This window comes from Asparagus officinalis, chromosome 5, assembly GCF_001876935.1.
Source record: "Asparagus officinalis chromosome 5, Aspof.V1, whole genome shotgun sequence".
NCBI lineage: Eukaryota > Viridiplantae > Streptophyta > Magnoliopsida > Asparagales > Asparagaceae > Asparagus > Asparagus officinalis.
In genome coordinates this window covers 130,488,977-130,504,354 of record NC_033798.1, presented here as the reverse complement: position 1 = coordinate 130,504,354, position 15,378 = coordinate 130,488,977, and the positions used below count along the sequence as shown (strand labels likewise).

At 33.8% G+C, this 15,378-nt stretch overlaps 1 protein-coding gene and 1 long non-coding RNA gene across 9 annotated transcripts; both read left to right on the top strand.

Annotated features, from left to right (window-relative positions):
* LOC109841177 lies at window positions 3,529-3,895 on the top strand. Its single transcript, XR_002247168.1, has 3 exons — window positions 3,529-3,568; window positions 3,654-3,701; window positions 3,806-3,895. It is a non-coding gene; the product is annotated as an uncharacterized LOC109841177 (long non-coding RNA).
* LOC109841379 (UDP-arabinopyranose mutase 3-like) lies at window positions 7,847-14,032 on the top strand. 8 transcript variants are annotated; one of them, XR_002247265.1, is made up of 9 exons: window positions 7,847-8,236; window positions 8,691-9,542; window positions 9,831-9,914; window positions 10,009-10,083; window positions 11,400-11,478; window positions 11,638-11,888; window positions 11,970-12,138; window positions 12,799-13,216; window positions 13,603-14,032. XR_002247265.1 is itself a non-coding variant. In XM_020410323.1 (9 exons), exons 6-9 carry the CDS (start codon window positions 11,452-11,454, stop codon window positions 13,009-13,011), a joined length of 660 nt encoding a protein of 219 aa, XP_020265912.1. In that variant the 5' UTR covers window positions 7,847-8,236; window positions 8,691-8,847; window positions 9,492-9,542; window positions 9,831-9,914; window positions 10,009-10,083; window positions 11,400-11,451; the 3' UTR covers window positions 13,012-14,032. The 8 variants fall into 8 exon arrangements, 7 of the variants coding, with proteins under 7 accessions (XP_020265912.1, XP_020265909.1, XP_020265913.1 ...); XM_020410323.1 differs by having other exon boundaries at window positions 8,691-8,847; window positions 9,492-9,542; window positions 12,799-14,032; XM_020410320.1 differs by having other exon boundaries at window positions 8,691-8,871; window positions 9,492-9,542; window positions 12,799-14,032.

The window sequence follows — 15,378 nt, the reverse complement described above, 5'->3', positions numbered from 1 at the left end:
TTACCAGTTCATATAGGATTGGATTTTCATACTGGTTTGGAATTTCTGCTGATACGTACTTATCATAATGATCTGATGAGACGATTTTGTGTTTTCCCATTAGAATAATCAACATGTGTGCATGAGGCAACCCTCTTTTTTGAAACTCGATGACATGAACATGGGCAGCAACTTTTCCAAAGATTTCCTTTTTAAATAGCTGATCTTTCAGGTCTTGCAATTTTCCTCTAAATATCCTTGAGGTTAGATCTGGTCTATCATTATGTGTCTGTCCTGGATGTCGCTCCTCCGTGATTTCTTCCCATTCAGGATTGCATGTCATTGTAATGAAAATATCTGGTTTTCCAAATCGTTGTACTAATGACATTGCATCAAGATATCTACGACGCATATCTCTAGGACCACCAATAAATGATGATGGCAGCACTATTCTTTTTCCGACTTGACATGCATTTGCTTCTCCAGCAGCTACACTATCGACTATGCCTTGGAATAACTCTGCTCTGATTTCTGATTGTTTCTTTCTAAAATAATCAAGTCTTGTTGTTTCAAGCTTTATGTACATATCAACAGCATATTGATGGAACAAGCGGCCTGCCGATGTTAATACTGTAGATTGTCGAGTGTCTCTTATCTGGAACTTGTAACAATAATATTCTCGACATGAGACGCTTCCTGCCTTTGGTGCTTTAACACCTACAAGTTTACAGGTTAAGTTAATTTTTAATGTTTTAATATTATTAAACAATTTTAATTATGATTTACCTTCCCTTTCTCGCTTAAATATATCTTCTGCAGATGTAAAAGTTTGTTGAGTTACTTGAGATGTTGTATTTACTTGTTTTGACTGGCGAATATCATTTTTATCCCTTCTTTTGATATTTTGGTGCCATCCAACATCTCTGCCTGGAAAGAGTAAAGGATATTGTAAAGGATCATAACAACCAAAATAGTGATTAACTTGATGATTCTTGCCAGAGTGTGAATGGACAACTATTTCTCTCTCATACGGAACATTATCATTATTTTCCTCTATCCAGACAGCTGCAACCTGATCCACTGTTGGCGAGTTGTAAACACGTTGATCTACTGCAGCATCTCTATTTATAATGATCTTGAAGTCTTCAAGAGATGGAAAATCATTTAGTTTCCGCAGAAATTTTGCATATGGGTTTCCTTCAAATATATCCATCAATCTTTTAGTTGTAGTCGTACTCATGTTTGCATTATCTAATATTCCCATTCGATTTTGCAACTCATTCTCCGTATCGTAAAAGTAAAGTTGAAAGTAGGAAGGCTTATTTTCTTCTGGAATAAGAGAGGGGAGATTATGATATATTTGTCCTTGTGCTCTAAATGTGAAAATACCCTTTCTGTTTGATGCAAGTTCTCTATCAAACCTTGCCCCAAATGATGTGAATGAGAAAATGCTATTATACTTTCTGGTTTGTCTTCGAAACTCAATTGCCTCTTGGGTTTGTACTGTATAAAGGGCATATAACTCGTCATTAACATTCACATCTGCTAAGTGGATTTTACCATTATGGCAACAGGATGTTGGTGGCTCATGTTCAAACTTTTTTGCTCCACAAAATGAACAAGACTTTGGAGTCCGTAGTTTATGTAATAAAGAACATACTGGTTCATGTGTAATTTGACCTAGAAAAAAATAATAGTTTTTAGTGTTAAATAAATTTAGATATATAAAATCATGTAAATATTTTAATAAATTATAAAATTAATCTATGCAAACCTCCATGCTCATATTCTCGCTGTTACGCTCTACAAAACAAATCAATCTTAGAAATTTGGTAAACTATACATGCATCAGTAATCACAAATATCTCATATGCTAAGGTTAATTTTTTTTAAGTCATATAATAATAATAATAATTAATATTTAAGTGTAGAAGAAGATAAATACAAGGAAATAGAGTTATCATCACTATGAACAAAATAAAGAGAAAAGAGAAGAAAGTTGCTTAACTAACCTGAATCACCGACAACTTTAGAAATGTTTTTAAAAAAAACAAGGCAAATCCAACCAAGTAGGATATCTGCATTAATATGAAAAAATGTTAAATAATTTAATCTACACGTAATAGTGTATTACAAAACATATATAATTGCTCAGAGAGAAAACATACATAATTATTCAGAGACAACATACATAAAAAAAATTGTTAAATTATTTACGTGAGAACTGCACAACAGGTTTTCACAACATACATAATTACTCAAGGAACATGTTTTCTCAAGTAATGATTACAAAACATTTTAATATCTTTAATCTATTGGTTATGCAATTGATATTAGATTGATCAAAACAGAATTGATATACCTAATACCTAATTTAGTATTAGATTGATCAAAACAGAATTGATATACCTAATACCTAATTTAGGAAAAAAATCACAACCGAAATCGCAACAAAAAAAAATAACTAAACTCTATCATTTGTGATTCTCCGATTCCAGAACCAAATCAAAGACAACCCATATCGAAAATACCCTTTCTGTTTGATGCAAGTTCTCTATCAAACCTTGCCCCAAATGATGTGAATGAGAAAATACTATTATACTTTCTGGTTTGTCTTCGGAACTCAATTGCCTCTTGGGTCTGTACCGTATAAAGGGCATATAACTCATCATTAACATTCACATCTGCTAGGTGGATTTCACCATTATGACAACAGGATGTTGGTGGCTCATGTTCAAACTTTTTTGCTCCACAAAATGAACAAGACTTTGGAGTCCGTAGTTTATGTAATAAAGAACATACTGGTTCATGTGTAATTTGACCTAGAAAAAAATAATAGTTTTTAGTGTTAAATAAATTTAGATATATAAAATCATGCAATTATTTTAATAAATTATAAAATTAATCTATGCAAACCTCCATGCTCATATTCTCGCTGTTGCGCTCCACAAAACAAATCAATCTTACGTTTTCCCTTGCTATTGGTACTATTATCAGCTAAATCATTTCTTTTCCTCTTTATATTATTATCAATGACCTTCTGAATGTAAGTTCTCTTCTGATCAACATTCAACTGATTATATTTGGTTATCTGCAGCAGATACACACAATACTGTGTTTATCTACTGCAGACAGATACACACAGTATTGTGTGTATATGTGTATCTGCAGCAGATACACACAATACTGTGTTTATCTACTGCAGACAGATACACACAATATTGTGTGTATCTATTGCAGATACACAGCAGATACACATGTTGTGTGTATCTGCTGTGTATCTGCAGCAGATACACACAATACTGTGTGTATATATGTTGCTGCTGCATATGCACAGATAGTCTCAATATTGTATTAAACTCAGTTTCATGAAAGCTAAATGATTTTTCTCAGTAATAATAAATATTGAATGGAGATCCTACAATATACCAAATTAACAACATTTACCAGCCTACATAAGACATGCAATAGACAACAGAGTCTTAAGTAGAAGCATTACAGTAACCTTTCGAAACTAACAAAACCAATAAAAAGTAATAGTTAAGGCTAGTGTGCAAGAACTGTCTACTGTACAAACATTGACAAGAAGGTAATTTTGGCTCATGATTTCTATATTGGGGAAACCTTTTTATTCTCTACCACTTTATTTACCTTTCAGAATTCACCTTATGTAGATTACTCAGGAAGAGCTGAGACTCTTTTTTGGATCAATATGTGGAGAGGTTTGTTGTTGCCGATGGTTATTTTGTTGATGGTTATGCATTAGTTAATGTGAAGAAGTTATGTTTCATGGAAGGATGTATACTAAAATGCTCTCTTTTGATAGGTCTATCGCATGAGAATGCTCGGGGACTATCAGCATAAAACTCGCATTGCATTCGTTGAGTTTGTAATGGTCAGCATTTCTTGCTCTATGATTTCAATGTTGTTATTCACTTATTATGTTTCGTTGGCCATTTTTGTCCTCTATTTGGACTGGTCACCTCGCGGTATCAGCATTTACATGCATCTACACAAGCAATCAAACATATGACTTGAAAGAAGCCTGGGACCAAACACTTTTAAAATAAGGAGGTAAATTGACACTTTAGTTTGGAGAACTATAAATAAATATGTATGTCGACAGCTGTTAGCATATTTATCATCATAATTATAATTCAAATAGGCCAGTTAAGGCAATATGTGTTTATATTTATTCAGTCAAGTTGTTTGTATTGAGAATTAAACCATGTCTATCGATTTGCGGGGAGCATGCAAAGAAACAACAATCATATGTCACATGAGAAGCAACCATTTTCCTCTATAAATAAGAGCCTCTATAAATGTTTGTGTTGAATATCTTTCCCTTTATTTTCCAACCCTACCTTTCTCATCCTTAGGCTTTAGGGGTTTTCTCCTAAGTTTGATTGATAAAGAATTTAACACTGACTCAACACTAAACTATAGGATTACAAATCATTTTATGGGAGACATCTTGGTTTAATCTTAATAACTAACGTTATGATATATTATTACTCTGCCACTTGGTTACTGCTTGACTTTATTTTCTCACCAGGGTTTGCTATTTTCAGTTCAATCCTTGTTGTTTCGTTCAGTTTTAACAATATTCTACATCACAACATCTTGTCTATTAGACATTTCATTCCTAAAATCTTGCAGCGCTGGATAAAACATTTTCAGTCGTGCAAGCAGGATTGCCTTTCAATTAATGCGTACAGCAAAAGTTATGTCAACCAGGTAATGCTTGTAGTTATTTCAAATCTTACTGATGAGTTGATAGTATCAATTAATAATTATGTAATACTATTAGTTATTTTATATCTAATTATTTTATATGTTCAATTTAAAATTAAAAAAACATATTTACCCACCTTCTGAGCTTGAATATGAAACACAATAACAAGAAATCAATTCCCAAACAAATATAAGATACAAAAAATGTTATAAATGGAAAACAGAAGTAATTTAGGAAATAAATCAAAATCAAAATCAAAATCTGAAAATTTAAAGAACTAAAATCAACTGAACTTACTTTCTAATGTCGATCCGGCTGCTGTTGGAATATTTAAACCCCTCTCGCTCGAATCTGGAGGGAATCGGAAATTAGTGTAAATTTTAGAAGAAAATTAAAGGACTGAAGAAGTAGATGTTAAATTTAGATATAGGGTTTTGTATAAAGGAGTTAAGATGAAGAAAAAAATACCTTACTGAATCCCCAATTGCAGAAATATTTGGAGATGAATGCGGAAATTCGGAATAAATACTAATCTGTGCATATTTCTCTAACGCTTCGGCTTCGACGGATAAGTGAATCGAACGAATAAACGACATCTTTGCAAATTCCGGTAACGGTTCGGCTTCGTAGGAGAAGGGTAATGGATGATCTCTTTGACTTCGGCGACGAGGAAGGCGTAACGGAGGAGAAAATTCCAGAAGCTGAAGGCGAGGCGACGATGAAGGAGTAACGGAGGCGAAAATTCCAGAACCTGAAGGCGAATTTAAAGTGACGAAATTATATAAGGGAGAAATTGGGTATATTTATGATGGTTGAAGGTTAATTTTGGGATGGGAAAGTTTTTCAGGAACCGGCTCTTTTAAAGGGGTAATAGATAATAGATTTTGATGTCTTGTAGAGTAGATTTACTTTTCATGTCTTTGTTTTTGCATTATTTTCTTGTACTTATTTTGTAGTATAAATTTATATTCTTGCATAGTTTAGATTTCCTTTTATGTTCTTTTCTTTTTATTCATAGTTTAGATCTTTAATCATTGTTCTTATTTTCCTCTTTGTAGTTAGTTCTTATTTTCATTCTCTTTCTTTTATTCTCTCTAGTCTAGATTTTATTTCTTTGTTTTTATTTTCTAAGATATGGAATTAATTTTAGTAAGAATTCTAGAATTATTTAAAACTAGTTTAATTTCTTTTATAATTTATGAATTATTCTCTCATGCTTAAAATGATCATGTTTAGGATAAATCAACTAGAGAACTATTAGCTAGAAGTTGATAATCTATGTTTATTTTGAGTGGTTTAATATGTTATGCTTACAAATTTTAGAATTAATATCTAGTTGTTATTCTTTTCATGAATGTTAAATTTACTTGGATGATAATTTTATAGGTTATACTTTCCCTAAGTGGTTTTGTTATAGTCATTTTAGTGATGAAAAATAATCTTCAATCAATAACAGACATGTGTCCAACATTATGCATAATCAAGTCAGCACCTCGAGATAATCAGAGGCCTAATTCGGTCGACTCGGCACTCTGACATCTTGAGAGGACGACTCGAAAGGCGTCACATGTCGACGAACCGAAAGGCGTTACATGTCCCCCGGCTGAGTCGACTACTTAACCACTCCATTCGACCGACTAATCGGCCGACACCTTGCAAGGGTGACTTAAAAAGCGGTCCTTCTCGTCCACCAGATGAGTAGAAAGGCGACGAAACGCCTAGAGCCTCGAGCCCCTCCTGTGCACTGATGACCAATCACCTCACCATAAATGCTATTAAATGCATTATTGGCGTCATTATTCCTCTGCCTCTAATAGTATTTATGACACATCAGACCATGTCGGCATCGCATACCCTCCATCACTTCGCATTAAACACCGAAGTAACCTCTTCTCCAGTCATTGACCGACACTTGTAAAGTTGAAGCTGACACAACCGTTAGCCCATGCCCGACCAAAGTTATTATCCTACCCTCCTTCCATTACTATAAAATGAGGTACTATTTTTTCATTACAAAAAAAAGTTTTTTACACTATTCTCTGAACTTAAGAACTACTGTAGTTCCTTATACTTCTCCACACAAGCAGCTCACTGACTTGACCGTTGGTAGAACAACCGGGGAATCACACCCCATCCGAATAGCTTGCTCAAGGACTAGACATTCGGAGAGTTAAAGGACCTCCATCAACTTAATCTATTTTTATTTGACTGTGTGATTCCATACATCAACAGATTTGATAGTCTATGCTTAATAAATCTTAAGTAAAATGTGATAAAAAGAGAATAGTTCATAATTTCTAAGTGAAATTGACTAGTTGATTCAATTCTAAATTCCTCATATCTCTAATTGAATCCTCATTCTATTACTTTTTTTATTTCCCTCTTTATTTTTTATTTTTCTTTATTTGTTTCTTAATTTTATTTTTCTCTATTTCTTCATCTTTCTTTCTTCCCTTTTAATCTATTTTGTTTTATTTGCATATAGTCACAACTCCACTCTCTTATCTCTCCACAACTACTTCTATCACTACTAATTGTTACACACAACTTAAGAATCAAATTTTAATTATGTCCTATAACACCTTCCTCATAGGATCAACATTTTTCTATATTATAACTTGATAGTTGTACGCTTACAACTTAGATTTTATTTAATTCCTATCATTACCTTGCATTGCCTCTTTGTACCTCCTACCGAACCAAGCCTACATGTTGAGTCACCATTTTATTTTTGCGGAAACATATTTTATCATCGAATTTTTTTATAATTTTTTGATGTCACCATAATAAAAATTGTATATGTCTACACGTATTTTATGATACATATAAAGTGTCATTTTATTTGCAAAGGATTAACTAATAGTGACAAAAATAAAAAGTGTAGCAAATCACAATACATATTTGTGTCAATAAATATATAATTAAAATCTATCTATATCTATACTACTTCTAAAAGAGAAAACCATTGTCAAAACTTTTACATACCCATTTTGCCCTTTTAAACTTGCTTAATTATAATTTTATATCCTATAATTCTATTTAATTATTGTTACTTGGCCCTTTTTACCTTCTGATTATGACTATCAATGTTTAAGATTATTATTATTAATTAATTCATATTAAAAACCTCCTCGTCTCGTCTTTCCCTGCGTCTCATACAGAAGAATAACAATTATAAAACCTTCATCTATTTAAAACCCCAAACAAAATCCATTGGTTCCATTAACGAGCCCTGCTTGATTCCTCGATCGCGATCGTTCTCGATTGCATCTTTGAGAGCGTCTCTTCCTTCCTTCTCCCTCTCCCTTTCCCTTTCCCTCGTGTTGCAATGGCCGATAACAAAGATTTCCCGTCATCGAGCGACGTCGAAGAGGAGGAAGGCGAGGATTGCTATCTCGAGAGCGATCAAGACGATGATCTCGATGGAGACCGTCCTCCAAGGTTTGGAGGACGGAACCCTAGAGGATTGCCACTGGTCCGTGTCTTCGGTGTGTCGTGCTCCAGATCTCTCTCCTCTTTTGAGTAGGGTTAGGGGTTCCCTTGATGAAATTTGACATCTTTTGCTTGTTTTGAGTTTTTTTGGGAGATGGGTTTTTGGAAATGATCGCAATATTTAAATTTCTAGCTGCTCAAGTCTTCAAGTTCACTTGGATTCTGGAATACTTTGTAGTTATCACTATCGTCGCAGAAAAATACCTTGTTCTGCTCTTGAAGTAGATTTGTAAACTAATATTTACTATCAGGTTACGGGCAATGTGTTAAACCTGAATTTGTCATTTATAAGTTCGTTGCTGTAAATAATTTGTGAATTCATCTTAGAGGCATAAATCTGCATATTTAGTTCTATGCAAATCCATTTATTTTTCCAGTATATCCACACAGAATATGTTTTTTTTTTGTAGCGTACGTTAGCCTTTGGATTTATTATTATTATTTTGTTATGATTCTAACCAATTTTTTTAAATACTGATACTAGGTGGCCAAGAATCCATCTGGAAAAGACATCAACGCTCTGGAACAGCATATAAAGAATCTCCTTAGCCATTCTACCCCGTACTTCTTCAACACATTGTACGATCCATACCGTGACGGTGCTGATTTTGTGCGTGGGTATCCTTTCAGCCTCAGGGAAGGTGTTTCAACTGCTGTTTCCCATGGTCTCTGGTTGCACATCCCTTACTATGATCTATGAAATTGTTAACCACTTTCATCTGAATGCAAGCATTAAAGCTATGTCAACCTTCAAATACAAATATCAATACAAGGCAAAATTTTGGGAGAGATGGGACCTGACTGTTGTTTCTTCAGGCGTGAGATCATATCATAATCTTAAAATGTGATTTATTGAAAATTCTTCAAAAATAATGATGTTAGATGGCCACATTTCTTGCAATTAATTTGTTAACTACACAAAATATCACATAAGGGGAGACATCTAGGTTCCTTATGCTGCATTGAAATGCTGAACGTATAAGTATCTGTGTACAATGTAAAACGACTCCTAAAAAACTGAAAGGTAATCAATTTTGAACTCATTACAAGCCTTAATAATTTAGAAACTAGACACCAAGTATTATCTTCTATTTGTCACTTATCAAATATAATTTGGTTCTTCTTTCTGATCTTGTACAACCATGTATATTTTACCTTTATTATATTCGTTGCATCTATTGTATCATCATTGCATTTTATCCTTTATGTCGTTTCCCTTGCATTTTTACATTTTTGAAAAAATTGGAGGAAAAGTTGATTGGTTACATGATCTTATCTTGTGCAGATTAGGACAAGAATGATAGAGATGGTCGCTCATGGCCAGGCTACCTTGGAGGTGTGCTTCAGCTATTGTTTATATATCTTGTCATTCATGTTGCTCTTGATATGTACTCCTGATATCTAATTTATAGCCTTTTTTCACATGATGGCATCTTCTCATATATATACTTTCAGAGGAATAAATCAATGTTATTTTATTGATTATAATAAACTTTGGAAGTTCTTAGACTTCTGGAGTCACTGTTAGCATATGCTATAACCTCATTTGAAGTTCTTTTTCCTTTCTTTCTTTTCTTTTCTGAATTCTCTTCCTATATTGACAATAGGAATTTGACAACTGCAGGTCTCACTCAAACACTCCGGATCATTATTTATGTATGCAGGGCATAAGGGGGGGAGCATATGCCAAGAATAGCTTTGGAAACATGTGAGACAAATTGATCCTTGGTTGTTGTTGATAGTTAAAACTCATCTTCACTTCTATGTATGCTGATTATTGACAACTTTATGCTTTATTATAGATATACTGCAGTTGGTGTTTTTGTTCTGGGTTGGATGTTTCACGAGGCATGGGGTACTCAAGCAAGAAAAAAACAGTGAGTTTAATGATTTTCTTGTGGTGGAGCATATTATTTTCTATAACATAGTTGACTACTTTCATGAGTACATATGTATTTATGAGTACAAGTAGAGGGTCTGATGAATCTCTGATTTCATAAAAAGTTGTTTTGATTTGTTGTTGGATTTTGTTAACTTGCAGGTCCTTGTTTCCTTCCTTTTGTTTCTTTTAGAACAGCAGGCTGTAGCCTGGTAACTTAGAGGTCGAAAGGCTTAGGATTGTGAAGTATTGATCTGAGAGTTAGAATATCCTGGGTATGCATCTTTGGTGGACAATTAGTTGCGGACTTTAGAGTTCACAGTAAGGCAAGGATAGTTTTTAATATTGACGAGCCTTAAAATAGACTACTGGATAAGCATCTTTAGTGGACAATTACTTACTAACTTTAGAGTTCACAGTAAGGCGAGTGAGGGAGGGATGGAGGTTGATTTCAAAAATATTATAACATGTTGCATGAGAAAATCTTAATCCTTTTTTTCTTTAAACCTTAATACGTGGTGTCATTCTTTTACAAGCCCTTAGAACATATAACATCATGAATACAAGCGAAACACTAGACGAAATGGTCTAATTATTTGAATGTTTTTAATAGAAAACATTCTTGGTTCACAGGAAATATTGCATATGCAACCATTATTATATTGCAGAACATCAAACAAACCTGAATTGAGACAGTATACATGAGAAGACCTACTTATTGTCTTGTTGGCGGCTTAAATTAGATGGTGATATCCTTCTATCATAATTCTTCTAAGTGCATTTTGTTCCATAAACATCATGATTTATAAGTTATGCAAGAACATGTTTTATAGACCTTTGGTTTGCGAGAATGTTGAAAATGGTTTCCTATACCCTGGAAAGTGGTATGAACCCAAAACAGGCCAATAAAATTTTGAAGCCTCCTTGAGCAGTGAAAGATATTTCTGCAATCATCTTCTTTTTCTAATGAACCAGTCAACCAATAAACCATTAAATTGTTTGTATTTCAAATTGAATTTACTTCTCTTCTTGTCAATAGATTAGTTTCCAGTTGAAGTAATTTGAATACCAAATTTATTAGTCTTTTGTTTGGTACTCATAGGTTGCTTCTTGTCTGAGATAGTGATGCACTGTTCAGTATATTGCTTGCTGGTAAATGAGCACTACACACATACAGTACACACATACAGTTACTCAAGCCTACAAGAGTTCACATGATGTCACTACTCTTCGTGCTGACTGTTAGAGATTTAATATTATATTATTATGGCTTTCATTGCTCAATTAACTTCATTGCATATTTATCTTTTGTAGGAAAATCGTATATGCATATCAATGGAATTGGTTACTGCGGTTTTAGGAGATCATGGACAACGACCAATTGATGATTATGGTATGAGATCTTCCTAAAAAGGAGTATAGTTGGTTACACACATATCGATCTTACTAACAAGAATCATACTTAGAATACATAGTGTAAATATGCATGATAATTAATAAAACTTTTATACCTTGTCATATTTCTAACCAATTTTTTAAATACTGATACTAGGTGGCCAAGAATCCATCTGGAAAAGACATCAAGGCTCTGGAGCAGCATATAAATAATCTCCTTAGCTATGCTACCCCATACTTCTTCAACACATTGTACGATCCATACCGTGACGGTGCAAATTTTGTGCATGGGTATCCTTTCAGCCTCAGGGAATGTGTTTCAACTGCTGTTTCCCATGGTCTCTGGTTACACATCCCTTACTATGATGCTCCCACTCAGCTCCTCAATCCTTTGGAAAGGAACAAAAGGTAACGCGTCATCATTCACATTACAGTATTAAATGGATAAGGATGCTTATCCTCCAACGTTGGTTTCTATGTTTGCCATAGGTATGTTGATGTTGTTATGAGTATCTCCAAGGGAACATTGTTTTCCATGTGTGGTATGAATCTGGCCTTTGACCGTGAGCTTATCGACCCCGCAATGTACTTTGGCCTCATGGGAGATGGCCAGCCGATCGGTCGTTACGACGATATGTTGGTTGGACGGTGTGTGAAGGTGTGTAATTTAGCTCATAAATAATCCTTATAAGGTTTTCATATTTTGTCACAATACTTAAAAATACCACATTTGACATTTATCATTTGTCTATTCTTGTTGGCAATGTGCCTAAAAATAGGAGTCAGGACTTTTTTTTCTATATTTGAGAGAAAATAGAATCAGTACTCATTGATCAAATACCTGCGTCTAAGGTATTATTAGCTGCTCTTCTATGTTCATCATCACATTGTAAAAATTGGAAGACCTTATTTGTGAGTTATCTACACACTTCATTAAATGGATAGTAAGTAATGTTTTCCAGAAATCTCTATTGTCCTGCTTAACTAAAAGTAATTTTGAAATTATATGCTTACTGGTGCAAGTTACATGGTAATTCATATAGAAATGCAAAAAAATCCCAAAAATTTTAAAAACACAAATACAAAATCGTGAAGCGCCTCCAATATAGAAAGCCCATCTGTTGCATGACTGGTGATAGTGTAAATGACGTCCCTGCCCTAAATAAAGCCGCATAGCTGTGGCTGATGCCACTGATGCTGCTCGTGGTGCATCTAACATAATAATTGCACAATTGGTAATAGTTCGGACGGAAAAAATTGCCATTGAATAACTTTTTATGATTTCTATCATGTTATGATCTTTTATTTATTTGTGCAGGTGGCTACAATAATTGTAGTGTATGCACACTGGGGCTTTTCTCGCATCAAAGGTTGTGGATGGGGATGGGCAGGAGTCATATGGCTCTATAGCATCGTCTTCTATATTCCACTTGATATCCTTAAGTTCATGATCCATTACAGTTTGAGCGGGAAAGCTTGGCGAAGCCTCATCCAGTGTTTTTCTTTCTTCTATAGCATTCATTGTTTTTAATTAGGAATCAAAAGAAATTCGCTAAATTTAATACATTATACAATGAGGCATATCTGTAGGTATGATTTGGTTCATCTCATTCACAGGTTTTGATTTTTTAGGATTGTATGCATGCATATTTTTAAAATTTGCTTGAGTTGTTGGTACAAAGTGCGAAGGAGGATAATCAAAGGTTCTTGATAAAGCTCAAGAATCGAATGTAGCGGTAAAGATTAGATTTGAATTGAGTTTTGTTTGTTATTTGTTTCTTTGTTTGTAGATAGCTGTTATTGTTATAAATTTATTCTTGTTTGTATATCATTACCTTTCATCAGGAAAGATAATTCAAACGAAATCAAACAAATGTTACAAATATGTTATGAATGTGAATATCTTCAAACTAACTAGATTTGGTTTTCGATGGGTAGCGTGATTGGAAAAACAAAATACAATGTTAATTTTCACAAAACAGGATTATTAGCTTCAAATTTTGGCTTAGTTATAGATCTCCTTTGCACTTTGCAAATATGCAATAGAAATTTTCATTATGTTGCCATTGTTCTAGAAGAAAATTTCATGTAACTATATGTGACTGGCTCATTTTTTTTGTAGGTTGAAGTGAATGGAAAGGTGCCTGCTATTCTTTATTTTAAGTTATTGAAGTCAAAGAAAGGAGGTTTTTTGGCGATGACATCAAGTGGAATTTGTGGACAAAGATGAAAAAGTCGTGGAAAGATATGCACCAACAACCCCAGCTTTGAAAATGGAGATACAACTTTGACATTGTACTGTATAATTTTGCTTCACTTTTATTTGTACTTATTATTGCAACTATAGTTTATCTTCCAAAAAACAATACATAGTTTTTTGGGGTTTGCATAAATATAGTGCAATATGGTACTTTCTTTGAGGGATTATATTGCCGGTAATACGAGTATGTGATCTTATGTATGCATAGAGGGATGCTTCTTCTATAAAACATGTATATTGCTGGAAATTCATTAACTTCTTGTTGTAAGTAAGAAATTTTATTTATTTTTAATTATTGACTTTCAACAATAAAGCTATGTTTACTCTCATTGTATGTATATTGCTATGCTAATTGAATATTTTTTTGGTTTGTAATGTGATGATAATGGTTAATTGCCATTCATTTTGTGTATTGCGTATAAGTTCAATGCATAATTATGAAAACATTATGAATTTTGAATCATGTTGTTTCTTAATATGCACCACGTGCAACGCACGTATTGCATACTAGTATAATTAAAAAGGGCTAATAGTCTAATATGGATTGTGAGATGTTCTAGTAATGAGCTTAAACAATAAATATTAAATTCTAATTATGATGATAATTAAATATTTATGATAGTGTATAAACTAATGAAAATCCATAGTTAAGTGTGTCTTCGTGAGAATAATCCTAGGATGGATGATTTTTTGGGATGTTGTAGTGTTGAATGATGATACTTTTTATATTTTTGTGGCCTAGACACAATTATGTATCACCACTATTGACACATATGTGTCACGAGTTTTGTGACACATGTATGTGTCACCACTCTGAACATTTATATGTGTTATGAGTTTTGTGACACGTTCTCACATATATAAAAAATGTTCTCTACACATGTTCTAACCACACTTTTGGTATCTGTTGCTTTCTATTTGTGCAACGCAAAAATGTGTTTCATAGAGATTAAAAAACTATAACTTTTTTTTGTAGTGTGGGTATTCATTATGGGTTTCAGCTCGAGCTCTTCTGGCTAATCTCCTAGTGAGATTCCAGCCTTAATTAACAGAAACTATAACAAAAAGTTATAGTTTCTGTTTCGGGTTCTTTTATATTGTAATTAACACATATTAAAATAGAAAGAAATTTAATGAAACAAAGAATTTTTTTTCCCTCAGGGTTCTTTTTCGTGTGCCGGTGGAGCATCGATCTTGTACTCTGTTGACTCACCGACTAAGACTATGAGTCTTTTGCTGTTGATGATGATTAGACTGCTTGGAAGTTAGCTTAGTTTTCTCTTAGCAATACTTCTCATATACATTTGCGTGTGTGTGTTTCTCTCTGTTTGCGTGTGTCGTAAGTGGATGATCTTCTCCCCTTTTATAGGCTAAAAAAGAGAGTTAATGGTCTCCTTAATTATGGATTAAGTGGCCATTAGAGTAGAAGTTAGTGGGGAGCGGTTATCCCCTGAAAATAGCACTGAAACAGCTATTAGGGCGAACTTCGCGGACTTGGCAAAATTCGCTGAAGACGTGGGCAAAGGTCGCTTCGAACGTGGGCAGATTCTTTGGAAGTGGACGACTTGGTCCATGTGGGCAAAGTTCGTTAGTTGGCGAACTTTGTCTACGAGTTCGGATTTAGCTCAGAATTCAACT